Source organism: Arvicola amphibius, chromosome 1 (assembly GCF_903992535.2).
Source record: "Arvicola amphibius chromosome 1, mArvAmp1.2, whole genome shotgun sequence".
Taxonomy (NCBI): domain Eukaryota; kingdom Metazoa; phylum Chordata; class Mammalia; order Rodentia; family Cricetidae; genus Arvicola; species Arvicola amphibius.
This window is the reverse complement of record NC_052047.1, coordinates 26,357,507-26,370,629: the sequence shown is the minus strand read 5'-3', so window position 1 is coordinate 26,370,629 and position 13,123 is coordinate 26,357,507. Positions and strand designations below refer to the sequence as shown.

Below are 13,123 nucleotides of genomic sequence, written 5' to 3'. Positions count from 1 at the left end.
TTTGTCCTTTAAGAACTACTTGTTAGTCTGGGCTTCATGGTCACGCTGAACACGTGGTGTTTACACGGACAATGAGATACATTCGCCTTTGCCTCTGCACTCAACACAGGACCCAATCCTGCTTGTAAAACAGAGTCACCTGGGCAACACACAGCCTGAAAGCCACTGTTCTTACACAATACAAGGTAACGTAGAGCCATATACAGCTTAATCACGGCCGTATCCCTATATCCCCTTCCACCTTTATGCGGGCTCCTTGGGTCAAACTCAGGTCATCAGGTTTGTTTGCATCAGATGGCAGGTGAGCCCTTTTGCCAGCTCTGCAATGTACTTCCTATGGAAGTCTTCATTTCCTCCTATATATCCTGTTCTTCTGTTTTTCCCATTTAAGAAATTAGCATCCAGTTGCCTGCACTAAAACCATCCATTCTTCCTAGATTCCTTTTCTCTGACTCACAAACACAATTCCATCAGCAAAAGTTCTGTTAGTTTGATTGAACATTCCTGAAACCACTCATCTCACCTGCTAACACCTACCCCAGCTATGGTTATTCCTCACCTGGATTTCTACTTTGGCTTCCAGAATAATCTTCCTGTTTTCATTCTCATGCCCTGAATGCCCGTTGTTACCCCAGCTAGGATAGATATCGAAAAACGCATGTGGCGGGGGCTGGAGCGATGGCTCGGATGTTAAAAGTACTGACTGCTCTTCCAGAGGACCCGTACAGAGACCATTTAGTGCCAATGGGACTCTAGAAGAACTCCCAGAAGATTGCTGGAGAGCGCAGTTAGCAATTAAGAAAATGTGCCACAAACATGCCCCAAAGCCACTCTGATGGAGGCAGTGCCTACAGTGTGGTTCCTCTTCCCAGGTGACCCTAGGTATGTGTCCGGCTGACGGCTGAAGCTAACTGTGACCATGTGCTTGTTTGTATGTCCATCGATGTATGTGCTCATGCCTTCCACTCGTTTGAGGTTGCTTATATGAATACACACAGAAATATGCTACAGAGCGGGGCATCCGTTTTAAGACGAACAATGAACTCAGGGAGGGAGGTGAACACTAGTGGAGGAAGAAGGAGAAAGCGCAACAGAGTTTCATTCCACCCCTGCAAGCACACTCACTAGCTTTTCTTAACCCAGCCGTCCCCTCCATCCCCAGCACGTAGCACGCTTCTTGGTAAAGTTCCTTCTTGTCTTGTCCTCACAGGTACTCAGGCGTGGACTTCACAGGAGGCAGGCAGGGGCAGGTGGGGATTTCTTCTGTGTTGATAGTTCATCCTCTTCAGAAGGACTTAGCATGACCGGGTCCCGAGTGTGAGTGCCTGGAAGCGTCCTTCCAGAAGGTGGCAGTCTTGTCCACCGATGACTCAAAGCCTGGCGCCAACAGCCCATTTGTCAGCCTTAGGTGGCTATGCTAGAAGCAATCGGATTCAGTGCTATGGGGTGTTAATTTTTTTAACTTTTACTCTTTGGGGGCCCTCCACCCAGCTCTCAAATAAATACATGGACTCATTCTTATTTATGAATTCCCGGCCTTAAACTGACTTGTTTCTAGCCAGCTTTTCTTAAATTATCCCATATACCTTTTGCCTCTGAGCTTTTAGCTTTTTCTATTTATGTATATCTTTTTTTTTTTTTTAAAAAACTTCTTACTCTGTATCTGTGTGGTTGGGTGGCTGGTCCCTGGTGTCCTCTCTCCTCCTCCTTTTTCTTATTCCTTAATCCTTTCCCCAGATTTCTCCTCCTACTTATTTTCTCTGCTTGCCAGCCCCACCTATTTTTTTCTCCTGCCTAGCTATTGGCTGTTCAGCTTTTTATTAGACCCATCAGGTGTTTTAGACATGCAAAGTAACACAGCTTCACAGAGTTAAACAAATGTAACTTAAAAGAACGCCACACATCTTTGCATCATTAAACAAATGTTCCACAGCATAAACAAATGTAAACAATATTCTACTACAGGGGAGTAAAATTCAAACCCTGGAAATGGAGTGATGGACCTGGAATGTTCTGACGGTCCCTGGTGGGAAGATGCTCAGCCATCTAGCTGGAATGTTCAGATGATCCCTGGTGGGATGATGTGCTCAGCCATTTAGCTCCAGATGCTTCCCATAGAGCAGAAGCAGAATCCCTCTAGGTTTGGAGATCATGGGACCCAACCAGAAGTCTGCTGTCCTTCCTCTTTGCTGTTTCCAGCCATCCTGGCCTATGACATTGCTGTGCCTCTGGCCCAGTTCCTCCACAGGGCTTCCTTTCATGTAAGGCTGTCTTCAAATTCATCTTCTTCCACATCAGTGAATATCTGGTACCTTCTTATTCCCCCGTCCTCAATCCCCAGTTCAAGTATCAGTTCCTCTAAAAAGTACTTCCCAAATTCTTCTCCTTAAAGTAGGCAATGTCTTTGCTTACATCGTGTGCACTAATTTCCATCCTGAACCTATTTACTCGACTCCTTTCCATCTTTCTGTCTATCACATTAAGCTACATGAAGACAGGACAGGGAATTTAGATTCTTGGTGTTTTCTGTTCTATAGCTTGGAGAACGCGGATGAATGAGTCTTCTATATGGACATTTCGGGCATCTTCTAGATTTGCTTGGTAGCTACTGAGCTCAAGTAACATATATCCATTGAGTGTTTTTTGTTTGTTTTGTTGTTTTTTTGAGACAGGGTTTCTCTGTAGCTTTGGTGCCTGTCCTGGAACTAGCTCTTGTAGACCAGGCTGGCCTTGAACTCACAGAGATCAGTCTGCTTCTGCCTCCCGAGTGCTGGGATTAAAGGCGTGCGCCACCACCGCCCGGCTTCATTAAGTGTTTTAAATATTTAACAGCGTTTTGTTGTATCTTCAAGAGACTCCATTAGAGTAAGCGTATGTGTTCCCATTTTACAGGTGAGCTAATTGAAACACAGAGGAGTCAAATGACTAACCAGAGGTTACGCACACAGCGACAGCAGATACTGAGCTGGGTGATAAGACCCCATAGCCTTCTCTTCATCGTTGCCCTATTCTCTGCCTCACTGCACAGGGGAAGTCCTGTTATAAGTTCTAGGAGTGACCTAAGGGTAAAGATGAGAGGGAAGGAACGGAAAGAGCTTGGCACATTAAATGCTTGGCCATTTTAAGCATTTGGTGTTATGGTTAGTGATGGCGAAGCATGCCTAGTACTTCCCTTACAGAAGTAAGACCTCTTCTTGACTGTGCACACTGTGTGCTATAAGGAATACCAAGGTGGGCAGAGTATTTCCTAAGACATTTGCTGCTGCTGGAAGGCTGGTTTTCAGCCGTGTCTGAGAAACTGGAAAGGAGCTGTGTACGCACACAGGAGACTTTTTCTGAGGGCCAAAGCTTAATTCATTTCATTTTCTCTCAGCTGGATGTTCTTCATTGTTCTTTTTCTGTTCTGTTCTTCTACCCTGATGTTTCCTTCCTTCCTTCCTTCTTTCCTTCTTCCTTCCTTCCACTCCTCCTCCTCTTCTTCCTGGTTGTTCTTCTGGATCTTTCCTGAAGTTCTCCTTTGAATTCTTCCGTGATGATTCCCCTCTATTTCATTTCTGATGTTTTTCCTTCTATATCTTTCCCTCTCCTTCCTCTTATTTTTCTCTTATCTTTTATACCTCTGAATACAAAAATTTCTACACAATGAAAGATTACCTCATAATCAAGTTACATGGTTTCAAAAAGCAAATTAAAATCTTTACGTAAGAAGAAATCACATAAAATGCCAAGTTACATGTTTTTCTTAGAAGCCCACAAGTAGTTAAACATTTTTCTTTGTATTAATTTTCCCACCATAATATCTTCACCCCAAAGCAATGATTCTTTTATAATTAACAAAGCTTTAAGCAAACTAAGTGTATTTTAGCCAGTTCCTTCTGTAGGCAGGAAGCTGTTTGTGGTTTCAGTGCAGCCGATGCCTTCAAAGCTTCATTCAAGTGGTCAGCTAACAATCTATTTTTCTTTACACTCAATAGGGTCATTTAATTTCCTTCCACAGCTTTGTTTTTTTCAAGGTGTATCCTGAGGCCTGGGATTAATTCTGTAAGTTACATGACCACGGAACTCTGGCCTAACTCTGTGTAGGGGCATAATTGTTTTCTTTGATCATCAGCCTGTTTTCCTTGTTCTTATTTTCCATCTTCTGTAATTGTCATAGCTAACAAAGGAGAAGGTGACTGTTAGCCTGTATTTGTCTTTATTATATCTCTTATTGGAGCAATTGGCAGAATAACCTAACACATTTTCCTTATTATCTTTACTGTCTTAGCCACCAGTATCTTTTAGGCTAACTCAGAAAGTTCAATTAAATCATAAATCTAACAAATCATCATTGCTTCTATAAAAATCGCCTTCATTATGATCTCCAGTGAGGAGTGGGATTTTCCCAAGGGCAATCACACTACCCTAGATACAGTGGGACGGATCCTTTTACACTGTAACCACACCAAAAACAAAAGACAAAAGACAGAAGACAAAAAAAAAAAAAAAAAAAAAAAAAAGCCAAAGACAGAAGGAGCCCAGCTGCAGCAAGCAGCAGGAAGCCCAGCAGAAGCCAAGGGCATCCTGGAGACAGTCCTGGGGCTTTGTCTCTCCTGGATGGACCCAGAGGAGCTTTGTTATCCTTTGGACTGTGTTCCATAAGTTCCATTGCAGACTGCAGCTTCTCTGATGAGGCTACTGGCAATTTATAGGACAAGAGAAATAGGAAGACAGACGAATCCGTAACAGACTGCAAAGTCTAGAAAGTGACACGGGCAGTTCCTAAATTATAACCAGACCTTCTACACTCAAATCTCTCTGTCTCTGTCTCTCTTTCTCTCTCTCTCTCTCTCTACACACACACACACACACATACACATTTGTTTACATTTTTGGTTCCTGGTTGCACTAAGGGATCTGAGACCTAGGGCTGGTCCAAGGGTGCATGGATCAACATGCAAAGTCAACTCAGTTGATGCAAAACCTGTAAACACACTTGTAGTGACTGGACTGGTGGGGCAGTGTAGTGAGGAGCTGCGGGCAGGCCTGCTTTTTATCCCACCCAGCTCCTGCATACCTAGCTTAGCCACAGAAATAACAACACACAAGCTGTATTCATTTAAACACTGCCTGGACCATTAGTTTCAGCCTCTTACTCACATCTTGACTAACCCATATCTAATAATCTGTGTAACACCACGAGTGGTGTCTTACCGGGAAAGATTCAGCATGTCTGACCTGGTGGCTGGCTCCATCGCATTGTCCCAGAGAGGAGAGGCAGGGCAATTGCCCAGAGAGGAGAGACATGGCGATTGCCCGAGGCATCTGCCTCACTTCCCTTCTTCCCAGCATTCTGTTCTGTCTACTCCACCCACCTATGTTCTAACCAATCAGGCCAAGCAGTTTCTTTATTAATTAACCAATTAAATAATCAGATAGATAGAAGACACACCTACATCACGGCAGATCTGGCCTTGCATACAGAGGCACCGCAGGGACAGGGAACAAATTTTTTTTTTTTTTTTTTTTTTTGGAAACAGGGTTTCTCTGTAGCTTTGGTGACTGTCCTGGAACTAGCTCTTGCAGACCAGGTTGGCCTCGAACTCACAAAGATCTGCCTGCCTCTGCCTCCCGAGTGCTGGATTAAAGGCCATGTGCCACCACCGCCCAGGTGACAGGGAAATGTTTAGGGCCAGGGAGCGAGGCTGTGCTTTTGCCCGCAGGTCCACAGCTAAGAGGAAGAGCTGGGTGTTGTAAAATCTTCCCTGCCTCCCCCAAAGCAAGCGTGGCTGTTTCGACACTGCTGTCTTTCAGTCATGGCTACATGCATCCTGGGTGTTTCTAGCTGGAAGCATTCAGTTCCAAGGGGAGAGAGTTGGGATATCCTTGGGAATGGCACTCACCCAGGGGAGGCAGGAAGTAGGAATTTACTCTTGGTCCTTTCCTTAGAACATCTTCTCTCTAAGGAGTGAGGTGGGCAGACTGGCCAATCCTTATGGTAGTGACCTTTACTATTTAGAGTTTGTGGAGTTTTGGGGGTTGTTATTTATTTATTGGCTTATTTATTTCCTCTTTCTGGTGTTTTGTTTTTTAAATAAAGTCTCACTACAAAACTCAGACTAACCTCAAGCTGAAGCTGCTCTCTTCACCCAGCCTCCCAAATACTGGCTTTTCCAGGTGTGCATGGATACTCCAGTAGACCTGTGTGAATTATGACTCAAACAAGGGCTTGCAGAGAGGCTGTGTGTCAATACAATTGTTTTCTCTGGATAGACTGCTGCCAAAGTGTGTTCAGCAACGTACTCTTGAATTAAATTTTGTTGCCCATTTAAATATACAAGCTTTTAGAGAAAAAACAAAACAGGCAAATGTGTATTCATAATTGTGTTTATTTAGCTGCCCACAGGAGACTAAAATGACACGTTTAAAGTGACTGACACAATTAGATATTTTCTTTTCCCGCTTTTTTTTTTTTTAAAAAAAAAAAAATCCAAGTACTAGCCACAAGTTTTCTGTTTTCAAAACTCGTTTTTGGAAAGATTCACACAATTATATAGCAGGTAATAGTCAGTGCTCACCCCTGCTACTCTCCGCCAGGAGAGGGACCTTGGGTTCCCTGGCTTCATCGCTTTTTCTGACTTTATGCTATAGGTGTTTTGTTTTGTTTTTTTTTTTTAAATCGTGGTCAGCACTCCAGTCCAGTTAAGTGCCAGCCCGCCCGTATGCTCTTGGCCATCTGCTGGGCGTGAGCAATCTACCAGCTTCCGGTTACCCAGCAGAGTGACTCCCTCCCTCAGCAGCGGTCCACTCCTAACGCCTCCTCTGGTAGGCGGCACCCTTGGGGCCCCTCCCCACCCGCGCTGGAACTTTGACTGGCTTGATGTTGCTGCTGGTATGTGCAGGTCACCCCAGCTGCTTGGTGCCTGGTTGTGAGAGAGCCGTGTGATGCCCAGAAGCCCGCGTGTCCCCAGCTCTCTTTCCCCATCTGCCCCATGCTCATCCTGGGTGTTGGGTGGTTGGTCTAGATAAACCACTCACAACTGCAAGCAGAGGTTAACTGCTAAGGATGTAAAACTTCACAATAACGATGCCATTTTTACACCAGTCAAAATTCAGTGATTTTCATAATGATATCTAATATCCACAATAAATAGTCAATCCTCCTAACTGTCTCAAAAATGTATTTATTTAAAAGGACGTCATACATGGGCAGTGCATCCTGTAAATTCAGGGCTACCTGGGTTACCTAGGCAGATCTAGGTATATATATATATATATATATATAATAATATAGTATATACATAAATACACACATACATATGTTTTGTATATATACTTTTAAAAATTTATATTATAATTTTAAAAACTGGCCTCAAATTTTTAAAGAGCATTTTTATCCTTTTGGAATTGTTCCACAGAGATTAGGGGCACAGATAATTTATTAGGACACAGACTGTTTCACTCAGGACAAATTCCTTTCAGCACAAGTGCTTCCTGAGACCTCACACTTGGGGTGTCACAACTTGATGGCCGAACTCTTCCACTGGTCTGGGGCGATCCAGGCTCGATGAAGAGCCACCATCCCGACCCCTCCATGAATCCCCCCTATGACAGTCTTTTTTCATTGTCTACATCCCACTAGTGGCCAAGGGAGATAGGGTGCTTGTACCCTGCGCTCGAGGCTGCTGCTGGAAATTACGCCACAAGCCGTCGGAAGGCGTTCATGGACAACTGAATTCTTTTTTCTTCACTCTACAATCTCCCATGCTTTGTTCTTGATGTATGCTGATGTTCTGAAAATAATTTTCAGATGAACCTGGTGGCACATGCCTTTAATCCTAGCACTCCGGAGACAAGAGGCAGGTGGATCTCCGCAAATTCAAGGGTTATTTCTAAAAAGGTTTAAATTTCTTCTCCCATTTTGGTAGGGGGCAACTCTGTGGGCCTTTTCTTCCATTTATTCAAGGTAATCCATTTTCTATAGGTCACGTAGAAGAAACTGCTCAATAGATAGGTTCTTGCTGGGACTCCTAGGCAAGGAAACCTCTTTTATAGAAACGTCAGCGAAGGCTCTTCCCTGGTAGTACCTTGCTGGGATCTTCCTCAGTGTTCTGAGTTTAATTCTTTCATAACGAATCAATAGTAACTTCTAGGGAGCTGGAGCGATGGCTCGGGCTTATGACCATTTGTTGCTCTTCCAGAAGACAGGAATTAGGAATCCCAGGGGCCCAGCACCCAGGCCAGCAGGCTTCCAAGCTGTGACTTGCTTCAAAGGCATCCCACACCCACTTCTGGCCTCTCACTTGGCCTGTACGTGTAAACTTGAAGAAGAAACAGAGAAATTCGTCCCATCTTTTCCACGGTCCACACTACTTTAATCTGTGCCTTGCCCTAACTCCTTTAAGATCTCATAGGGCAAATTTTTTACGAGGTCAATATGTCAATATTTGACGCAGCGCCCCGCATAGGGCACCGCTCAAACAGGCCCCGCCTTGCTCCCTGCCATCACCGGGCGGCCCCCGGCCCCGGGACCGGGTCAGACCCATGTCTGCTAAGCCCCTAAGGGCGTCCCCTACCGGACGTGCGCCACCACCGGGCGCTGCCACCAATGAAGGCAAAGCTCCCTCGCCTGGAGCTTCTAGACACCCACAGCCTCAGCCTTCTCCACGGGAGGGGCGTACCAAAACTGTGCCAGCGCATCTCAGACAACCGGAAAGCCAGCGTGCCAGAGCTTCTCCTGTGTGCTCAGGAAAACGTGGAGGACCAGGGCGTTGTTCACTCAGACCTGCACAGCGCTGTCGGCAAAACGGTACACCCCTTGAACATGCTCCCTGTGTTTGAACCCCGATGATCTAGGAGATGGGTGGGCGTATATCCGCGAGGAGTTAAGAAGGAATAATGATCAAAATACATTGTATGCACGTACATTATTCTCCACGAACTAATAAGATATTGTATTACAAAAAAAAAAAAATCTGTCAATGAGAGACTAAGAGTGATAAAGTCCTTGCAACCCTCCCAATGTCACCCCCATTTTAATGCAGAAGTCCTTCTCTCGTCCGCAGAGAAGACCTTCTAAGGCATTCTCCACATTTCTGAAACCATTATAATATAAATATATATAAATATAACGTCTGAAACCGTTATAAAACTCATGTACAGTATTTTTTTTTAAATGTATTTTAAATACCCATGAGAAAGCTTAACTTATAAATTAGGTGTCGTAAGAGATTGCTGAATGATTGCAACAATGTTATGATAAAAGTTATTTACAAACTTACAATTATCACCTTCTAGAAGTTTCTATTTATTATTTTCAGACTTCCGTTACTGGAAAAACAACCAAGAATGAAATCAGGAATAGAAAGGATTTCTGTATTAAGCAACAGCTAAGGGTGTTGTGCTGGCTGTTGGCAGAACGTTCCAGATGACACTGTGCGGGACTTTATAGTCTCCTGTTTGTTTTTAATTTTTCTTCTTCCTCCATTAGTGTTTACCTCCCCCCCTGAATTGTTTGTCTTAAAACAGATGCACCTCTTTGTAGCACATTCCTGTGTCCGTTCAAATGACTGGAAGGCATATGCACATAAATTGACAGAAATAGAAATAAGGGCATGTTCACAATTCAGTTTACACTGCATTCTTAACATTTTTTAATCTGTAGAAATTTAAACAGCGTCTTAACTTATAAATGTTGGGAATGAATAATGGTTCCTATTGCTAGATCCTTACAGTTTGGGCACCGTACTGTACTTAACGCATATGGTCTTATTTAATGTTCCAGCACCTTGTGGACCCATTTCACATGCCACACCACCAAGTCACAGAGAGCAGGGGTATACATGCCCAAGGTCAGAGTTTAGAGTCGGGATTTGGCTCCAGGCGGTCTGACTCCGGAACCATTGCTCTTAGCCATTAAACAATATTGTAAAAGCCCCAGATGTATATCTGCTTAAAAATACTGTGACTGTGTCCCACCTCCAGAGATTGTGACTTAATTGATCTGGGATGTGGACCGAGACCCGGAAGTTTTAAATCCCAGGTGAGTCTGATCTGAGACCATTTTAGAAATGTTGTTTTACGTGGGACATTACCTAACGCTGGCCACTCCAGAGCTATCCCACCCTGCCAATGAATGAAAGAACCTCAAAACTGAGGCTCACTGGGAAACACAGCATGAAAGAGGATAGTTTGGTATACTCATTTCCCATTACCTGTGTTTACAAACGGTCCATTATACTGACACTGACCCGTGTATCTGAAGCTGAAAACCCAAGTTAGTAGGCTAGGAAAAACCCACAGATTAAAAGCTGTGACTTTCCTAGACGATAGCACAGCAGAGTCATTAAACTTACTTTCCCCCTTTTCTGCGGTCAGAAGGAGTCTAGCCTTCTGAGTCCATTCTCTTCCAGTTTGACATGGACTCCTCCCTCAGGCCTGCCACCTCCTAGAGAGGACAGGTACTTCTACCTCCCGTGTGTTCTCTCATAGGAGCCAAGTCTATCTATCTCTGTCTGTCTGTCTGTCTATGTCTGTCTGTCTATCTATCTGTCTGTCTCTCTATATCTTTCTATCACTGTCAATCTACCTGTCTGTCTGTCTATCTCCATCTGTCTGTCTGTCTGTCTATCTATCTACCTATCTATCTGTCTGTCTGTCTGTCTATCTCTATCTGTCTCTCTCTCTCTATCTCTTGATATACACATAGGTCTATCTATCGTCCTCCGATCTGGAAGAGAAAAACTGCATCTCACAGAACTTAATCCGATTTCCCAAGATCACGTAGTTGACAAAGTGACAAAGTCGGGGTTGGATCTGTCTCTCTGTGGTGCCAGCGCGACCTGCCCTCTTTTCCAAAAACAATCCCAAGTGCAGAGTGTGCTCTTTCAGAGCCTTCGGATGTGATTAAAAACTCCCACGCAGAGACTCTGTCTGGAACAGTCTGTCATTATGATGCCTACTGGACAGGTCTCCAGGTACAGTGACCCTATAATCAACCACATTTTTCTACCAAAACCATGAATTTTCATTTGCTGAATCATATCTCCTGGTATGGCACTGATATCTCAGATTTACCAGTTTCTTCCTGTCAAAGACACCACACTGAACATTTTTGTGCATGAAAATATTTTCTTAAGGTGTATCTCTAGAAGTTGGGCTGCCCTATGTGAACATTGCCGCTCACAGTCCCGACATTCTCTTTATCGCGTGCTTACACACCTGCCAGCTGTGCACAGGATGCACGGCCATTTGCCCTCCAGCACTTTGTCCTTTGTAAAAAAAAAAGTTGCTGATTTGATAGCTTTAAAAAAATGTTTTTATTTGCATTGCTTTGATTATAAGTAAGGTTGATAAGAAATAAAAAATATGTAACGTTAATTTTTAAGTGCTTTTGGCCTTTCATGGATGTTCATATTTGAATTCGACTCATACCTTAGCTTATCTTATTCTTGCCACATGTTTTAGTAGGATTCTTATTTGTCCTTTGATAGTCTTCAGATACTAGCACCATCTGTTGAACATTTTACTACTTACTGTCTGATACTCATTGAATATTTTGATTCTTCTATAGATCTACATTTTTTACACACAGTTAAAATTGAAGTTAGTGTATCGAATAATAGGCAGCATAACTACATCCTCATGCATTGTTTCCGTTGTTCTTCCTCCCCCATTCTCCCTTCTCCCCCAATCCACTTTCAGGTCATATATAGTATCTCACACTCTTTTCCCCCTTAAGGCCTCTTTCCCCCTCCCATGTCCTCTTTCTAGTTTTCTGATGTATCCCACCAAACCACACACATCTATAAAAATTAAAATTAGCATAAATATATGAGAGAAATGTGACTCTTTGTCCTTTTGATTGTAGGTTGCTTTGTTTAATACACTTCTAGTTTTATTCATTTTTCTGCAATATCATTTCTCCTGTAGCTGGATAATATTCTTTTGGATACACAGAAGTTTTTAAGTTTTAAATATTTTAATTCTTTTTGCCCAGCTTCAATTCCTAGAAGATTAAAATCTGGTGACTAAATGTTCTATTTTCTTTTCAGACCAGCTTTAAAAAAATTGAACCTCTTGATTTGTGTTGTGGTTTATTTTAGTACATGGCATGATATATTAACTTCAATATTATCCCCCCCATAGCTACTTTTTGTGATCTTTGATTCGGTTGATGTTACCCTGATACTTTAATTCCTGTTGAATCTAATGTTTTGCTCGTATTCTCTTTTAGCAACACTCCCTGGTTCCCGTGACCTTGTAAGGAAATGGTAAGACCAAGGAAAATATTGTTATCACACCTGAAATGGTGCCAGCCACAGATGCTGAGGCCGGACTCCTGGAGAATTTGAGAGAAAGCCAGATCTTCCAAAGAGTCTCTGAGCTTTCCCTCTATGAAACTCTTTAGAATCTGAGTTCTATGGGAACAAGAAAGGGATCCGGGAATTTAGCTTCATAGTAGAGTGTGTTGCTTAAAACCAAACCACCACCAAAATAAAGAAATCAGCACACACATAAGTAAGGAGGGTCTGGATGAGATGGCTCAGTGCTTAAGAGCACTGACTGCTCTGCACAGGACCCCAGGTCGGATTCCAGCTCCCATAGCTCACAACCATCTATAATTCCAGTCCCAAGGAATCCAATATACTTTTCTGCTTCCGCAATTAGTATATGCATGGTTCATAGACATACAAGCAGGCAAAACACTCATAGGCATTACATTAAGAAAATAATAAAACAGTAAGGAGGGAAGGAGAAAGACCAGCAAGACATGTCAGGGCTACTCAGGGTTGGTTTCATAGCAGACCGCGTTTTCCAGGGCTCTTAGGAGCCCGCACTGGCAACCTCTTGTCACAGATTGCACGAAGCTCCAGGTGCTATATCTCAATCTTCCTTGCTTTTTAACTAAGGTACAGTAGCTAATGCCTTTCTTCCTTGACCTGAGTCCGTTTTAGCACCAGTGAGTATCTAACCCAAGGACGCTCCTGGTTTATAGAAAGTGCAGAGGAACCATATATTGAGTAAAGCCGGGCATGGCGGTACATACACCTGTAATGCCAGCCCCTCAGAGATAAAAGCAGGAGGATCGCCTTGAGTTAGAGGCCAGTATTGGCTTCATAGCAAGACCTAGTCTCAAAAAACT

At 43.4% G+C, this 13,123-nt stretch overlaps 1 protein-coding gene across 1 annotated transcript in view; it reads left to right on the top strand.

The window, feature by feature from the left end:
• The window catches only part of Thegl (theg spermatid protein like), a 40,120-nt gene that overhangs the window by 7,185 nt on the left and 19,812 nt on the right, over window positions 1-13,123 (top strand). The window contains 1 exon segment of the mRNA XM_038319331.1: window positions 12,215-12,251. Within this exon segment, the coding sequence (XP_038175259.1) occupies window positions 12,215-12,251 (37 nt within the window).